Here is an 18,298-nt window from a genome sequence, read left to right as displayed (position 1 = left end):
TTGCTATCATAGTAATGACAAACAAACAAGGAAAAATTCAGGAGACGTTTTCTAAAAAAACAAAACAAAAAAAAAAAAAAGAAGAGCGAAGAGCAACAACATGTATTATGGCAATTTAACCACTGCATGATTTTCCTATTTTGATTTGTTTTTAAACTACATTTATATCTTTATTATCAAAGTTTTCTTAAAAAAATTTCAAACCTACTTGTTAAACCACTTTCTGTAAGTTTCTTTTTTCTCGTTAGTCTGATTAGCCACTATGGCTATGTGTTTCCTAATTGTATTAAGGTAATTAAATGATTTTAAAAAATGTTGTAAAGAAAACATTTTTTAACATTTTCATTTAAACTACAGTGAGGGAGACGGAGAAAGATGATTGTTCTGGTGCTTTTATGTTATGTCTGGAGTACAGTTTGAACAGTCAAATGATACATTTGTCTAAGTTACAGGTCAAATTCTTCCCTAACTTAATCTCAGGCAGTACTACTTAAGTTTGTGGGTTTGCCTGGAGTAATTGGCCTCAGTTCAGCAAAAGACTTGTTAACATGCATAAGTCCAGCTGGCTTGAGAGTTCTGCATACACTCAGTGACCTGTTGAAATGGCACTTGTGTCAGAACAGTAATGGCTTTTTGTCAGGAATTTGGAGGGGGAAAAAAAATCTTGGCTGTAGACTACATTCCAAAGCCTGTTGAAGTTAACAGAATAACCTTTACTGATTTCAGCAGGGTTTGGACTTGGCGCTTGGTAGTACAGTGGAGCATTAGTCAGAAGATCTTGTCCTTCTATAGTAAATGTGGTATTTAAAAAAAAAAATTACTGTAACTCCTTGCCTTGAGTCTAGAAAAAGCAGAACACTATCTTCTCTTGTTTCCTTTTAAGAAAGTACTGCTGATAAAAGGGGGTGACCTTTGAACTCAGCTCTTGCATTTTCTGTGCTTACTTAAGACGATACTTGTTACCAAATTTTCCAGGAGGGAAAACCAGTGTTTTGTAGGATTGGAAAAATATAATTTATGTTCTGTTCCAAACTTCTGTCCTCAGCTGAATGAACAAATTGATTTAGCTAGTATGAATTAAGTTAAGATCACGAAGGATGCGGCTAACTACAGTCAAAATATTTTTATGTGATGGGTCTGATCCTGCAAAGTGTAGTGCAGCTCAGTTCCCATTGACTTCAATGAGAGCTGACAGTGTTGCCCACTTTTCAGGTTTGGTCTACAAAGGTATGATGTCTGTAACTAAAGCTAAAGAATTTGTGAAAGACAAAAATATTTGTGTAACTAAAGCAGAAATATTTTTTAACCACCAGGGTTTTATGGAACAGTTAATTCAGCTAACTTGTAAATAAATTTTAAGATAAAGGTATACAGAAAATGCTTATTGAGTCTCAGTGGGTTGCCCTGTTAATTTACAGAATCAAACTAAAATAAATAAATAAAACTTAACACTAAAAAGAGGATAATTTTGGTAAGTTTGAATTGCTAAAGTCCCTTTAACACTAAAGACAATGATTGCCTCAATTTTGTTAAAACAGATGCATGTCTAATTCCTTGATGCAATTCATGTGCTTGAGAAACCCACCTTTATTTTCTTTTGTGTTTTTGTTTTGGTTTGAGGTTTTTTTTTTCCTTTTTAGTTTTCTACCAAACTCTTTATTTTATGTCACTGCTTCTCCAAGTTTGAGCTTATAAGCATGCCAAGGCATTTTCATTTGTAAGCCATCCTGAAGTTTTGAACTGAAGTCTACCTTTTGTGGATGATGATGCTTTGTTAAAAGACAATCACACATGCAGTAGGGTCTAAAAGAGACAGTATTTGAGTGTTCGGACACTCTCAAAGCACTGGGTTTTTTAGGGTAGAAGGTTAGAGCCATGCTTTCACTTCAGTGAAAGGAAATTCGGTCTTCACACTTTGTGTTAGGGACATATCTTTGTTCCTTCATTCCAAAGTAGATAGACGTTTTCAACAACTTAGGTACCACTCAAATTAAAAAATATTAAGAATTAATAATTTACCTAGCTGTTCACCAACCTGCTCATCCACCTGGTCATCCATACAACAATTAGTGTAACATGGAAGCCTTCTGTCAGAAGACGTTATAAAGATGCTAGTTAAAGGGAGGCTTGCTATCAAAATGGAACAAGATGAGCTGATGGGTGGAGGATTAGATAGATTCATCAAAGAGACAGCATATAGAATAGCCGTCTTGCTCATATGAGTTCTTGGCTTGAGTGAGGTAAGATGAAACACTTTTCAATGGAAATTTTTGAATGCCATAGATTTGGTCTTCCTTTGGTACTGCTGTAACATTATTCATGGTAATGAAATAGTTCATTCTTGGAAAACAAATATAACATAACACCTTTCTGAAGTGGCATCATTACTGGGGTTTGTGGGGTTTTAACATTTTATAAATTGATTTAAAATATTTTTAAGAGGGGCCCAGGTTTACAATCTCGAATTATATGGTGAGTAATAAGCAAAACATTAAACACTGTTAACTTCAGTACAGATTATATATGTGAGTAAAAAAAGAAGTATTGGTCCTAAATTGTTCAACTTAAGAAGTCATGAAACCAGTAGATTTCCTTAGCAGAATACATCGTGTCTGCTAAGGCACAGATGTTACCTATTCTGCAATTGGATGAGCTAATAAAGACCCAGAAGCACCTTATCAAAAGGACTGATCCTGGAAGTCCCTAATTCTTCAAATCTCTCTTACTTATGTGTGAAGTCTCGTTGATGTGAGTGACTGTACTTTTGATGCAAGAACTATTAGTGTGAATTAGGAGTTGCAAAATCAGGCCCAAAATCTCTTCTAGCGTTACAGAAAAGTTACATTTCACTAAGATTTCTCTGTGATATTTTTAATTGGTATTCAGTTTTCCAAATGAAGAAGTCAATGAGAGAGCAAACAAAGAAACAAGAGCTTGAACTATTCAGAATATTTATAAAACACCTCAGAAACTTAAAATATGCTCATCATTTTTCTCCAATGTGACACTAAAAGAGCAGTAGGAAGAGTTCTCTGTGGAAAAGGAGGACTGTAAGTCTGCAACCCTTACACACCTAATAGAATTTACTGATGTAAACAGTTCCTCAGTGGCCAAATAGATTTTGCTTAGGGGAAGTAAGGGCTTCAGAACCGTATCATCAAAAGAATGATTAGAGGAGACCTGTGGTGGCAGAATTACGTGTATATTCTCTCAACAGTTTTCTCTCATTCCATATGCATTTCCCTGTTGTCTTCATGCGCGTGCACACCATTGTAGAGTGAAGAATAAGGAGTGACAGGTTGGAAGTGACTCCAACAAGTGATTGTTCTTTTAGCAAACACAGCTCTAGTGCCAGTGCTGTTGCCAGCATTAACCGTATGGTGCAGTGCATGAATTCTGGACTGGAAGACCACTTAACAGACAAGGAAGACACCAAAACACACAATCAAAGTTCCTTTTTTACTAGAGTGTTGCCACCTCCTTTGGGTACACTTTCTTTCAGTGTTAGAAGATGCAGAGGAAGGCCCAGACATGGAGAAATTGTCTTTTTTTTCTTTAGCCTTAATGTACTAACTCCTCATCCTTGAAATTAAAGCAAGAGATATGACAGACTTGTCTAAAGCTGTGCTGTGATCTTGGTTTAGAAGACATGACATCCTGAGGAGAGTTGTCATCCTCAGTAAAAGTGAGGGAACCCCTTTTCTGTCCTGGCTTGGGGAGCTGTCCCAGCTGGAACAGCAAAAATTCTCCTTCCTCATCATCTCCCACCCCTTTTCCATTTGGTTAAAGATAAAAAATGATATAGTATTGATTCAAGGGGAGAAAGGAATGGAAATGGAAAGCTTTGAATGATCAGTACCTTTCCTCCATTTTCAGGGATAACATCTCTTAGTGAAATAACTGCCTGCTCTTTAACTCATCTCACCTCTACTTTTTGGCACTCTATCATGAGTGAGGTGAGAAGGAGGGAACAGTTGCAAGTGAAATGTCTGGGTATGTAGGAGCAGGGACAGTACGGAAAGAAATGAAGTGGTAGAGGGAGAGAATATATGGAGAGAAGGGAAAATGGTGTAATAAAGAACTGACAGCACATCCATTAAAAAATCAAAAGCACAACAGGACAGAGAAGAAAAGCAAACTCTGAATACATGGTATATGATAAGAGTTTGGCCTTCTCCAGTGTGCAGTGCCATTTCCTCTAGCTCAGAATGGAGCTGGGCTGAGAGGGCTTAATATTTTGACAGATATCCTTATTGGATCCTATTTTTCTCATAGACAAGAGGAAAGGCTCTGTTTTTTACATGCTGAGGATGTGTGGCTTCAGTGCATGTTTGTTGATGTTTTAATAGACATACATTGCCTCTGGTAAGTTTAAAACCTCCTGAGATGCAGAATATTGCATCAGGTGTTTCAACACTTTCCAGGGGAAGGATACCCTCCATTTTTATTTCTCATTTCTTCATCAATGCAGTTACTCCACCCTGATCAAGTCCTAGTGTTTCATTTACAAATCTGTGGGTGAGGAGCACAAGGGATGTGCAGCCCACCTCCACATGTCCGTATATTACACCTCTCCATACACTTTCGCTTAGTTAGCTAGGGCCCACTTTGGGGACAGAAACTCCTTTCAGATACATTTCTTCTCTTGTCCCCATTCTCTTCCCCATGGTCCATCCTGTCACCATAAGATGATGCAACACCGCATCACCACTTGACTTCAAGACCCGTCACGACGACCACCAAAATTGGTGAGCTCCCCCTCGCATTTTGATCTACTCTAACCACTGGCTGTGAACGAATGAGCAGTGAGTTATAGGCTGTGCTGTGCTACATGGTGGCATTTTGCACCTCTCATCAGGGTGGACTAGAGAGAGGAAGTGGTGAGTGAGAACTGGGAAGCGGGAATGGGATGGGGACATGTGGTACAAACTTCATAAAAATGGGAAAACACAGTAGCTATCTGAATGATGATTGACTTGATGCTGCATTGATAACCCTTCTGAGCTCTGCCAAGTCTGGTTGTCTGTTAATTTAACAGATTCCAGGTGGCATGCCCCTAATCTTCTGAAGAACAGTGAAATTATAGGCACTGCCTTTGCACTGCATGAAGCAATTTATTTCTTTACATAGTCAACCTAGTGCAGCCTGGGACATAAGCTGTATTTATAGAGCAGTCCAGGCTGAATGTGATTTAAGTGTCCTGCAAAACTAGGTGAATTGGCAATTGTCACTAGATTTATTTTTAATAAATATATTTTTCATTATATATGGTATTAGACCACTTCTAACACTCAAGGTGTGACCTTGAGTAAACCACTTAATCTGCCTACATTTGAATTTCACTGTCTGTAAGAGGGGAGTCACATGTAAGGCATTCTGGGGCTTAACCGTCTGAAGCACTATGTTATCCTCACTATTTCAAAAACTTTGCTCTTTCAGAGACATCGCAAATGTTTGCATTTGGTGTTTTTAGATTTTAGATTTGTGAGCCTTCAGAACACAAAATTTACAGGTGGAAGATCATGACTGATCCTGTCATAAGATTCCTGCACAATCCTTATATCACCATCAATTTTTTTCTGATGTTTTACTGTCCTCAAGCCACCCCTTAAAACCTTGGCATTATTAAAAGTGGCTTTATGAGTTAATCCCATCCTTTGACCAGTCAAAATAGAAGGTTTATTTATGGGCTGAAGCTTGACAGGTACTGCAATCTGAATTGATAGTAGAAGAATAGCCACATGTTGAAGCCTTATTTGTAGTTTAAAATGAGTCTAGCTCTAAAAGAGTGGGTTCAAATTTCTGAATCAAAGCTCCTCCAGAGTTTTGGTGTGTGAGTGGATGTTGAAGTATGAGGTTCAGTTTTAGCTGTTCTTGCTTTCAAGCTAATCTTCCTTATTAATGAGTTTTAGGCAGTACATTTCCATTCGGTATTTCTACAGTCATCATAAACACTACCAAGAATGAATCTACTTCTTTGTTGTCCGTCATTTCTGGCCAGGACTCAATGTAAGATGCAAAGTGAAGGAAATGTCTGGCAATAATGTTATTCACCCCCCTTCACTAGGACGACAGTTAACGATCTTCAACACCCAGGCGCAAATAGCCATAGGAGGGAAGGACAGAGGGCGTCTTTTCCAAGGCCAGCTCTCCGGTCTCTATTACAATGGCTTGAAAGTGCTGAACATGGCAGCAGAGAACAACCCCAACATTAAAATCAATGGAAGTGTCCGACTCGTTGGGGAAGTCCCTTCCATCTTGGGAACAACACCTACAACCTCTGTGCCACCAGAAATGTCTACTACAGTCATGGAAACCACAACTACGATGGCCACCACTACAACCCGAAAAAATCGTTCACCACCCAGCATCCAGGTGAGTCAATTACCCTTTGCATTTCCTTGGGTTCTTAATTAGTCGTTTGTTTCACTGCTCACTTATAAGTTCACGGGAGCCATGTTCTCTGAACCATGTTCCATATAACTCTCTATTTTAATAATGTTGTATAGGGTAAATCGCCACAAAATGTTGTCCACCTGTGTTGGTGAACAAACAGCTGGATGAATTATTATGGTATATGTACGTGATAATGGGGACAGGTTTTGCTCCTGTTGTAGTGCAACCCCATGTAAGTAAAATTGCCCCAAAGTGAATGAGAACATGTTTTTAACTATGTTTCCACAGGTCCATATGTGGGGAAATATATTCCTAAGAGAGATACAAAGCTTAATGGGGGGGGGTGTGTGTGTGTGTGTGTGTGTGTGTATGGTTATTTATTATTACGACAGTGTGTACTGCTGCGACAGTGAAGTTCATAATGGGCAGAAAAGCAATGGAACATTACTTCCAGGTAGAGCCATTTTTCATTTTCCTTTTATAGCCTTCCTGTAGAAAATTTTAAAGAAACACTATCAAGATCAGGTCCTCGCAAAATATAGGTGTGCAAACATAGAGCAGTTCCATTCCTACAAAATAATTCCTAAAAAAAAAAATTAATTTCAGATGTTCTGTCTTAATTGTGCAAATGCAGTGTTTTCAGTCCTAAAAATGCAGTGGTTTTGGAACTGCTTGTGTGACAGCCGGAATATCGTACTGACTAGAAATAAACACCTTAAATCGGCTCTCCTTGTCTGTGCAAAGAAAAGAATCATGTGAATAAACAATCTGAGCAGTGGATCAGATTTTGAAAATTATTTATTTCAGTGGCGTACTATCATGTTATCAACTAGGATGAAACATTTGTTTTAAAATATTTTTTACATCAGAACCTCATCCTGTAGAAATCAACATACTTTCAGTGACGCCAGCATACACTGGCTGAGACACTGGTGAGTGATTATTGATCAGAGTGTGCCTTTATTAAACCTCCAGAGAAAGGTATATTGTTGTGTAGTTGGAGAAAAAATTAAATTATTCCACCTGCTTCCCTTGAAACAGTTTCTGCTGCTTGGGACAGAAGACCTTAATGAAATCCAGGACTTTGAAATCTGTAATCATACAAGTTGCATGCTTGCTTTCTAACTGCTTAGAACATTTAATCAGTTATTGATTGTGTTTGTATGTATAAGACCATTCTCTTTATTTTGAATCTAGTCCTAGTCACTTAGGATAAGAAAACACAAAAATTGTCCTCTTAATTGTGTAGGAGGTCAGGCCACACCTGGAGTATTATGTCCAGTTCTGGACTCCCCAGTACAAAAGAGAAATGGAGCTACTGGAGTGAGTCCAGCGAAGGGCCTCTAAGATGGTTAAGGGACTGGAGCATCTCTCCTATGAGAAAAGGCTGAGAGAGCTGGGACTGTTCAGCTGGGAGAAAGAACGCTCAGGAGGGACCTTATAAATGTGTACAGATACCTGAAGAGAAGGTGTAAAGATAACAGTGGTGCCCAGTGATGAGACCAGAGGCAAAGGACACAAACTGAAACACAGGAGGTTCCCTCTAAACATCAGGAGACACTTTTTTACTGTAAGGGTGACTAAGCACTGGCACAGGTTGCCCATAGAGGTTGTGGAGTTTCCATCCTTGTAACTATCCAAAAACTATCTGCACGTGGTCCTGGGCAACTGACTCTGGGTGACCTTGCTTGAGCAGGGAGGTTGGGCCAGATGACCTCCAGACGTCCCTTCCAACTATAACCATTCTGTGATTCTATGAGGTACCTCTGGCTGCAGTGGAAGTTCAATCTATTAGAGTAATTAATTCCAAATCAAGGTTTATCATTGCCCCTTTGGTAATCTGTAAATCCAGTTGCCAACAGGACTGGGATTAGTTGAGTTATTAGCCTCAGACACCCAATAGGTGATTTATAAAGTCTTAGCTAAATGAGGGGAAATTACCCCAGGTTTGGTCACTGTTTGTTATAAATTTTGAAAGAATTGCAGGTCCTTCTCCTCAGTGGCTAGCTCTAATTTTAGAGAAAATCTTTGTACGATTACGTCTCCAGAAGAATAAAGTATGTGGTCTTGATCTGCAACTGTTAATTTATTGGAGATTTTCTAGAATTCATAAAAGCAGCAGAACTGTGTTTAGCTATAGGAGTGTAACAGAGAGTAGCACTGTACCTTTGTGGGCTGGGTCAAGCTGGAAATGACCCTGGCTTACTTGAAGAGAAACTCTTCCAGAAAGCTTCCTGCCTAACCTACGTGGCATTTCGGTCAGCCTCTAGAGACCACTATGTGCTGAAAGAGCATCAAGAAGATTTAATAAAGTGTCGAAGTGCTTCTAAAAACATGGTTAGAGCAGTGATTTCCTGGGTACACATGCACCACAACAAATGGCCTCATCCCAGCTGATATTAAAGCAATAACTCTTTGACACTTTATGCTACCCACTGAAAGAAAGATAAAGGTCAATATGTACCTCCATTACAACTTTCTGCATTTCAATATCAGGCGATTTTATTGCTGTCACAGCACAGATAGCTTGTGTTTCTTCCTTATTCTTGGTAGAATTTGATTCTGTCAGCTTAAGTTGCGTTATTTGTGTGGTGAAAGTGAGAAGAAATTGTCTTTTTCCGTTTGGGCAGTATCTCCAGCTGTGGTTTTCAGATGCCTAATGGTTATTTTATCTTGCTTGTGTTCAACATCGCCATTGTCAAGCCTGCTTACAATTTTAGATCTAAGTGGTAGAAAAATCTAATAGAGCAAGTTTGTTCTTTGGGGAATGTAAAATATAGCTACCTAAGGCTATGAGCAGTACAAATACAGTTAGTTATTACCTTACTCCAGCTTTCTCTTCTCTTTCTCTGCTCAGAAACAAACAATTTTTCTTCACTTTCAAGGCCTTTCACAGTGTAGCCTCTTCTTTCTCCATTCTGATCAGCATGATTCAAGCATTTTTTTACTCATTTCTTAGATATGATCGTAAGAATCTTTCTGCTTCTTGATACCATCCACAAGGCAACAGCAAGCTATTCTTCTAATCCCATTGAAACACTCCTTTCATCATGATGTATGCCAAAAAGTTGTCAGAGGTTAACCTGATGATGGTCTAAGGCAGCTGTTTATCAAGCCAATCAATGTTGTCATATTTTTTGTTTTTATATTATTCACTTTTCTGTATCTATGTGTGATACCTTGTTTTGCGCTTAGATTGCAGACTCTGGGTTCAAAACATACTTTTTATTCTGCATGTGTATTCTACTTAGCACAGAAGGGTTATAGCCCATTATAGAAATACCAGGCATGATAAAAGTGAAAGTAAAGCATCTAATGCGAAATAGCAAGAATCAGAATAGAGAATTATTATTCTTAATGTAGTAGAAGTATCTGTGCTATTTGTATTACTCATTTTCATATGTAACTAAAACTTCTTTTTGAAATGCATATAAAGCTTGTGCAGATTATCAAGTCTGTAATCCCAAAGTGATACAAAATCCAAGGGAATTTCAGTAGGATTTAGATTTATGCATCACTTGTTGGGAAGTACAGAAGAGCATGATAACTGCAAAGATTTCTTCTGTTTGTAATGTACACCAAGCTACCTCCTGCAGTTAGGTAGTCTGACTACTGCCAGAAGTGTTTTAAAGCGCAGTTAGACTAAACCAGCTGCAAAAATGAAGTGCTGTAAAAATACACAGTATATGCACAGACTAATGACATGCTTTTCAATTTGTGAAGATCTCAAACATGGGATATAGTCTTGGACAAACATCCAAGACAAGAGAATTGAGAGAATGTTATTACTGGAAATACCTGGTGGCAATGACAGTAGCATTTAAAATGTCTGTAACTTCATTTTGTTTTAAAATTTATAATAACATTCCTGTAAGGCAGTGAAACTCAGATCAGTGGAGGATTTGAATGAGAAACAGTCGAGATGTATGACTGTATGCTATACTGATAGAAACGTTTCTGTGATTCAAATATCCCTCAGAGGCCTTGAAAGATAACAAAGGCCCGTTAACTGAAAATGAGGGAGACAAAGGAGTTTCGATTCATGTTTGTTTCAGTGAGTTGCAAACGGTGCTTGTGCTCTGCTGCCCCTGAGTAGAAATGCTGATTTGACTTTCTCACACATGGGTTTGTTTTGGATTCAAGCATGATCTGTTCGGAAGTGACATGTGTTGCACTAAATTCCTGCTGCCAGTCTCAGGGCCTTGACACACCAGACTGTCCTATAATAATAATACCCTCTCTGGGACTTCTGCTTTGCCATGCTACCCTACGAAGGCCATTAGCTCTTGTGTGTGGTCAAGTAGCAGGCTGCTATTAGATGAGAGTGACTGTATGGTGCCATGTCGTATTCTTGCAAGGCTGCCATGTTTCTCACAGGGTTGCTTCATTAGCAATTGTTAAACGTCCTGGAATCCCACATGTCCGTATTTCCCGATTTAAAGCACAGCTTCAATTATTACTGAAGTAGTTCAGGAATTTCTGGGTTTGGGAGACTTCTGTGAAGATGAGTTAAAGTGACATTCTCTTGGTGTCTACTTCCATGTTAGCTGCTTATGTGCTCAGAATTTATTTACTGAGTCACTACTCAAAGCTTTCTAGGAGGCTCTCCATATGCTCTCAAGTGGCACGTTCTGTCCAGTTATAGCTCGGTAATTCAGCTTTCAAATGACTTGTGTAAAGATATCTTTTAAGTTAATTACTAAGTAGAGCTAGTCTAGAAAAGCATGCATGGTGATACATGAGTCTTCCATTCAAGGCACCTTCAAGTTCAGCGAATCCAAGGTGATTCCAGCTGGTCTGTGAGTCCTGAAGGAGAACTGTTCTAGATAAGCTTTGGGAGGTTCCAGGCCCCACTGACCAAGGGCAGGCCCCTAATATGTTTGCCCTATGACACAGGTGGCTAGGATCCCAAGACCAAAATCATAGAATTGTAGAATGGCCTGAGTTGGAGGGGATCTTAAAGATCATCTAGTTCCAACCTCCCTGCCATGGGCAGGCACATCCTCCACTAGACCAGGTTGCCCAGAGCCCCATCCAACTAGCCTTGAACACTTCCAGGGAGGGGGCCTCCACAAGTTCTCTAGGCAACCTGTTTCAGTGCCTCACCACCCGCATAGTGAAGAATGTCTTCCTAATATCTACTCTAAATCTACTCTCCTTCAGTCTAAAGCCATTAGTCCTTGTCCTACCTCTATATGCCCCTGTAAAAAGTCCCTCTCTAGCTTTCTTCTAGGCCCCCTTTAGGTGCTGGAAGGCTCCCCAGAGCCTTCTCTTCTCCAGGCTGAACAACCCCAACTCTCTCAGCTTGTCTTCATAGGAGAAGTGCTCCAGCCCTCTGATCATCTTCATGGCCCTACTCTGGACTCGCTCCAAGAGTTCCATGTCCTTCTTATGTTGGGGACCCCAAAGCTGAATGCAGTACTCTACGTGGGGTCTCACCAGAGCAGAGTAGAAGGGTAGAATCACCTCCCTGAACCTGCTGGTCACACTTTTTTTGATGCAGCCCAGGATATGTTTCACTTTCTGGGCTGCAAGCACACATTGCTGGGTCATGTTGAGATTCTCATCCACCAACATCCCCAAGTCCTTCTCTCCAGAGCTGCTTTCAGTCCATTCTCAGCTCAGCCTGTAGTTGTGCTTGGGATTGCCATGACCCATGTGCAGGACCTTGTACTTGGCCTTGTTGAATTCTATGAGGTTCGCATGGGCCCACCTCTTAAGCCTGTCAAGGTCTCTCTGGATGACATCCCTTCTCTCCAGTGTGTCAACTGCACCACACAGCTTGGTGTCATCGGCAAACTTCCTGAGGGTGCACTCGATCCCATTGTCCATGTCACCAACAAAGATTTAAACAACACTGATCCTAATACTGATCCCTGAGGAGCGCCACTCGTTGCTGTTCTCCACTTGGACATTGAGCCATTGACCGCAACCATCCAGCCAATTCCTTATCCACCGAGTGGTCCATCCATCAAATCCATGTCTCTCCAATTTAGAGACAAGGATGTTGTGCAGGACAGTGTCAAATGCTTTACATAAGTCCAGGTAGATGACGTCGGTTGCTCTTCCCTTATCCACCAACACTGTAACCCCATCATAGAAGGCCTCCAAATTTGTCAGGCACGATTTGCCCTTAGTGCAATGCCCTTAGTGCCATGTTGGCTGTCACCAGCCACCTCCTTATTTTCCATGTGCCTGAGCATAGTTTCCAGGAGGATCTGCTCCTCCTGGATCTTGCCGGGCACAGAAGTGAGACTGACTGTCTTGTAGTTCCCCAGGTCTTCCTTTTTTCCCTTTCTAAAAATGGGAATTATGTTTCCCCTTTTCCAGCCAGTGGGAACTTCACCAGACAGCCATGATTTCTCAAATATGATGGATAGTGGCTTAACAACTTCATCCACCAGTTCCCTCAGGACCTGCGGATGCATCTCATCAGGTCCTATAGACTTGTGCACCTTCAGGTTCCTGAGATGGTCTTGAACCTGATCTCCTACAGTGAGCAGTTCTTCATTATCCCAGTCCTTGCTTTGCTTTCTGTGACTTAGACATCGTGGCTACAGCACCTGCCGGTGAAGACTGACACAGACAGTTTTCTATGAAAAACAGATCAGAACCCTTCTGGGAGGACAGATGGACTTCTGGTTATGCTCTCCATGAGGAACCAGAAACTGTGTGTTCTGTTACAGATCCAGAGCATGTCTCAACTGCTTGATCTTTAAAATGAGGATAATGACACTTGCCAAACTGTTCAAACTGTAGCTTGGAGGTGAAAATAAATTACTTGTGGATGTTTTCAGACATGAATGATCTTAAGGCCACAGATTGACAATGCATAATATACAGAATGTTCTCTCTGAAGAACAGAAGAGGGGATCTGCCCATTATGCATATGGAGAATCCAGCCTATTGGCATAGCTCAGAATAAGGTTCTCAACCTTTTATTTTAACTGTTAGGCTTTCCAGCCTTCTAACGATGTTTTCAATTGAGGCTCCAATAATCTTGATTAATGTCTTTCCATAACGTGCATCTCCAGGCTAAATCCTTTCTTACCGTGTATATCACAAAGGAAAATAGCACAGAAGATTTTTCAGTCTAATTAGACTTTCACTGTCAGCTAAGACAAATACAATTGTCTCACCCTTGGTCTTGCCTAGGTACTTTCTTTTACGCTCATAGATAATAATTTGGGGGGGGAAGAAATTGGCCTTTAATTTGCTTTGTGCTTCTTATAAGTCACTAGTGACATTTTCATCCCAAGACTGCAAAGCTATAATGAAAAAAGAGCTTTTGATGAGTCTCTGCTTTAAAGACTGACTTCATCGGCCTACTGATACCACTGAGAATCATGCAGAATCCGGCACTCATCCCTCCTTTTCTGCTAACGACGTTCCTCAACTGCTGTTTCTTAAAGAGACCAGAGCCCCAGCCTGTACTGCCTTTCAGAGTAGAATCCTTTCTCCTGTACTACAGTCCTGTTGAGTGAGGTGGTAGAGTTACATTGGTGCAGTGAAATCCACAAAATGACATTTACTTATTCACAGTCACATCTCTTCTGTGATAACTAGATGTTAACATGGTTTGGGCAGAGAAAGAAAGCAGAGTTTGGAAGCAAGAATCCAAATGTGGGATAGAAAATTTTCATGCAAACTACTGTTCATATAGGTTACAGAGTGATTAATTCAATAATACCAAATGACCTCTAAATACTTCACAAGTATATAGTATAGAAATAGATTTAGTGCACACTAAAATACAGAATCTTTGGCGTGTAATGTAGCAGCTACCTAGCCAGAAACATGTATATGATATGGTAATGTTCTGTATGAGAAAGGGATACAAACATTCTCCAAGTTTTAACTGAATATTGGATGGGAGGATGGTGTATATAAATTATATTTACTGATGCAGTGATCAGGATACTGAGATTACCTATAAAGCTCATATAAACTACAATATAATACTATATTATTTCATTCATGTTCTGCAGAAGACAGGTGTGCTGAACTTCTGGAAGTGCCATAGTGAACCAGAAGTTCTGTACCCATCCAAAAAGAGAATTGATTTTACTGTAATATTTTTCCAGAGCTGCCTACACTCCCAAGTGCTGACAAGTACTGATGATGGAAATAAGCTCTAACCTTGTATTTCTGCTAAGCGTAATTACAGTAATAAAGCATGTTGTATTTGTAAAACAGCTCATGCATATGCTAGTGTATGCTGTCATTTGTTGACATTATCACCAGTGATATTTGAACATTTAACTTAGTAACCATTGTAGGCTCCAAATGGTGACTAGTCTTTCATAACTCGGGGGGGGGGGATTTGATTGCATGTGTGTGGCAAACTTGAGTGCCACAAGTTGACACATAGTACGATTTCTCAATATATAGCTTACACTCAGTCTTTGGATAACCTAGTTTTATATAGTAGCATTGTCAAGTAGTCACTTCAGCTACTCCTCTATGTGTTCTGCTGGGACCCACGGTGTCTTTTTATTTCTTCAGACTAATAGTTTACAGAAGGCCTGAGTTAGCCGATTCATTTCTACAGGGGTTGAATTTACATTACCTTTGTTCTGCAGATCTGATCAATCATTTGGGATTTGCAGCAAAATATCAACTGGTGTTTTGACACGTGTACCCAGTTCTGTTCTACTGCAATTTTTGGAAATGAAGATTTGGCCCAGCATAAGAAGGGGGGCTGGTCTAGCACTTTTCTAGAATTTCAAAACTTTTTTTAGATTTTCTCTGATAAATTTTTTTATCTTGATCAAGAAGTTCCTGAAATATTTACTTGACTTTAGACAACCTAAAACCATGCCCTTTTCTGTAATAAAAGGATAAGAAGCTGTAGTAACACCTGTAGTAAACTGATACCTGCTTTCTTCAGACAGGCAGACAGACATGTATTTCCCAGAAAGTACCCTTAATAACATCAATATGTACCTTTTTTTTTTGTAGGGCACAGTATCCCTTTGTGTATTTAGACATGTTATTTGCCTTGCCAGAAAGGATTCTTGAAAGTCACATGGAAGATTATTTTCAAATCTGATTAATACTGTACTCAGGAGCTAAAGCCAGTGTAGTTGATCATACATTCGATCACAAGCCAAATGAAAGGATAGGAAAAGTGTGTTGTTCTAGGATGGTTGTGCAGCGACAAAATATGATGAAGAGATCCAATACTGCAAAAGTAACTGCTTAGAAATAAATGGAGTAGAATCAATGGTTATAGCTCAAATATAGTTGGAAGATTTGCTCATGTTTTTGTTATAGCATATCTGCTCTGCTTGCTATTTATATACTTAAGGGAAATGCCTAGAAGCTGCAGACATTGTCAGAATACTTCCAGATCATATAGTTCCATTTGGATTTTGGGGTTTTTTTGTGGGTTTTTTTTTCTTTTTTGGGGGGTGGGGGTGGTAGTGGTGTTTTTTTACAGGACTGTCTGAGAGATGGGAATGTACCTCTTACCTTTCCTACCTCGTATTTGAATGAATGTGCAGCAATTAGAAACACAACCATGCTGTTGTGACAGACCCTCTTTCTGAAACCATCTAATTAATGCCTTGGGTTTTCTGTAGAATGATGGTGGTGTTAACTAGTAGAAACAGAAGGATTTCTGCTAGTTTCTTTTTCATCTGTGGGATGAGTTGTCACTGATTTGCAAGATGCGTCTGTCATGGTACAGTTCTTCAAAGCAGCGATTAGCAAGACAGGCTATACAACCACCAATCCTTGCTCTCCTCCCTTAGATGGCATATGAGTAGGTGGGATGTTGTTCATTTTGATTGCAAAATTACTTTTAACATAATCTGAAAGATAAGAATTTATTTCCACAAAATTTCAACAGAAAAATAAAGCCAAAGGGGTGAGGACTTGGATTTTAGTTCTCTTGGGATTGCATGGGATGCAAATTCTCCCTTTCTTATAGTGTGTTTTTGGAGAAAATTTGGTCTGTTGGTTCTTCACCCTTATAGGGCTCATGAAGGGACCATCTTCCCTCAGAATTGCTTTGAGATTTTTCCACTGGTGCTGTGCTGCCCATTTTGTTATTTCTCATATTGGATGTGCTTAAGGAAATTCATTTGCAGACAATTTTGTTAGTAAGGACACTTCCACGGAATACCAGTAGTTTATTAGGAGGCATGAACCAGAGAGAAGGAAAAGTTGGGAATGCTCTAATGGCTAAATGTATGAATGTGCGTAGAGGAAGGATGAATACTGAGGTGCAGACAAGGAACGAAGATCCAGAGGGTGAGATACATCTATCTCATAGAGATATGGGAAGAAAACAGCAAGATTTAAAGATGGAGAGTGACATGCCTAGAGATGGTAGGATGGTGCTTCTGGCATCTCTATTTTGGATAGACAGAGGTTTGGCGAAGAGAGAAACTCGTATCCATATGGCTTAGTAACCACTCTTCTACTTTTTAATCTCTGCTTTAGTTCCACACTCTGTCTTCCCCAGGGATAAAGGTAAGTCTTTTTGTGCCACGCTGGCAGAGACTCATTTCAGTAGAACTGCTGGCAGTAAGATCTGAGGACACATAGCTTCTTCCACAGCAGTTCAAAGTCAGGCAGCGCTGAACTCTCACACACTTGCACTAAGATCATCTGAAAAGCACCTCTTCTCCTTGCTTGCAACATCTCTTTTCCAGTAACTGTTTTGGAGCAGGAAAACTTATTCTTAGTGTAAAAAGAGTCAGATCAGGTAAGGAGAAAAAACTACTATATGTTGTGTTCTTCTAACATCCAAGAAATACCCTCAGTGCCCAAGCCATACAGTGAGATTTGCACAATAGCTTGAATTTAACTTGGTCATAATGTCCTTTTTTTTCCTGAAAGATGACCTCCAAAGAAAGTATAAGGACATGAATGATCTTAATCTGTGGTAACAATGGAGAACCAGTCCTGACTGACTCCAGCAGCATAAATATACAAAATGACAGATTATCCTGCTGCCTCCCTGCCTGCTGCCTGAGCACACACATACACACTCAGTAGCACACAGCAAAATTCAAATTGGTCTTTATCTTTTATCTGTTGCCCCAGTGATTAATGCTGCTCTTGCTGAGAAACTAATCGAACGAGGGGAAATATGGAGAAAGAAATATGTATTTCTTAGACTATCGTTATCAGTGTTATTATTATTCCTCTAATATATTTTCCTCCTGTTAGAAGAACTTAATGTACTGACACAGCAGGAAGCGAGAGGTGAGAGCAGATTTGATGACAAGAAGATGAATGGGGCAGGCCACAGCAAGTGGAACACAAGCATTTTACAGGAGGTGAGCTGCCGAGCTGCTTTGGGGTTGCAGCATTTTAGCTAGAAAACCAACAGGCTGTAGCAGGCTGAACACAGGTCCTAAACCAGGAGCTAGTTCTCTAAGCCCAACGCAATTCACTCAGCAACTGTCGACAAACCTCCCCTCTAAAGGGCTCTTTATTTTTCCTGTGTAGTAAAATAAGGGTACAGTGGTCTTTGGTCTGCCTCACAGTCAAGTTCACAGGCACTATTCTGGTAGTATAGGTAACACTTTGTAAATTCCCTCAGGTGGTGTCTTCTTCCCTTTCCCTCCTGCCTGGTCCTTTACCTAGGTCTTTCATAGTGGTACTATGACCCTGTAGTTCCAGTTTGATCCTACATATGTGTACAGTATAGAGCAGAAAATTTACTCTGTGCTGTGCTAAAACCAGAAATGGATGCTTCGAATGGCTATGACTTAGATTTATAGGAGGCTTGTCTTAGTGAGTAGGAATGGATTCCACTTGTCTTGTTTCCTCAGGATCTTAAGAAACAGACTAAAGATATGGTAATAAAGAGGTCACACCTTATTTTGTTTTCCCTTTGAGAAGAGGAATAGAGAAAGGAGTACCTGTAATAAAGGAATAGACTTGT

At 39.9% G+C, this 18,298-nt stretch overlaps 1 protein-coding gene across 9 annotated transcripts in view; it reads left to right on the top strand.

Annotated features, from left to right (window-relative positions):
* The window catches only part of NRXN3 (neurexin 3), a 1,011,514-nt gene that overhangs the window by 895,345 nt on the left and 97,871 nt on the right, over positions 1-18,298 (top strand). For 7 of the 9 annotated variants that reach the window (XM_075753775.1, XM_075753777.1, XM_075753776.1 and 4 more), the window contains one exon: positions 6,068-6,375. In XM_075753775.1, coding sequence (XP_075609890.1) covers positions 6,068-6,375 — 308 coding nt within the window. Of the gene's footprint in view, positions 1-4,688; positions 4,749-6,067; positions 6,376-18,298 lie in introns of all 9 variants that reach the window. The other 2 variants (XM_075753769.1, XM_075753770.1) reach the window with 1 other exon arrangement.

Source organism: Balearica regulorum, chromosome 5 (assembly GCF_011004875.1).
Source record: "Balearica regulorum gibbericeps isolate bBalReg1 chromosome 5, bBalReg1.pri, whole genome shotgun sequence".
Taxonomy (NCBI): Eukaryota; Metazoa; Chordata; class Aves; order Gruiformes; family Gruidae; genus Balearica; species Balearica regulorum.
The sequence above is the reverse complement of the archived record's forward strand: the minus strand, read 5'-3'. Positions and strand labels throughout refer to the sequence as shown.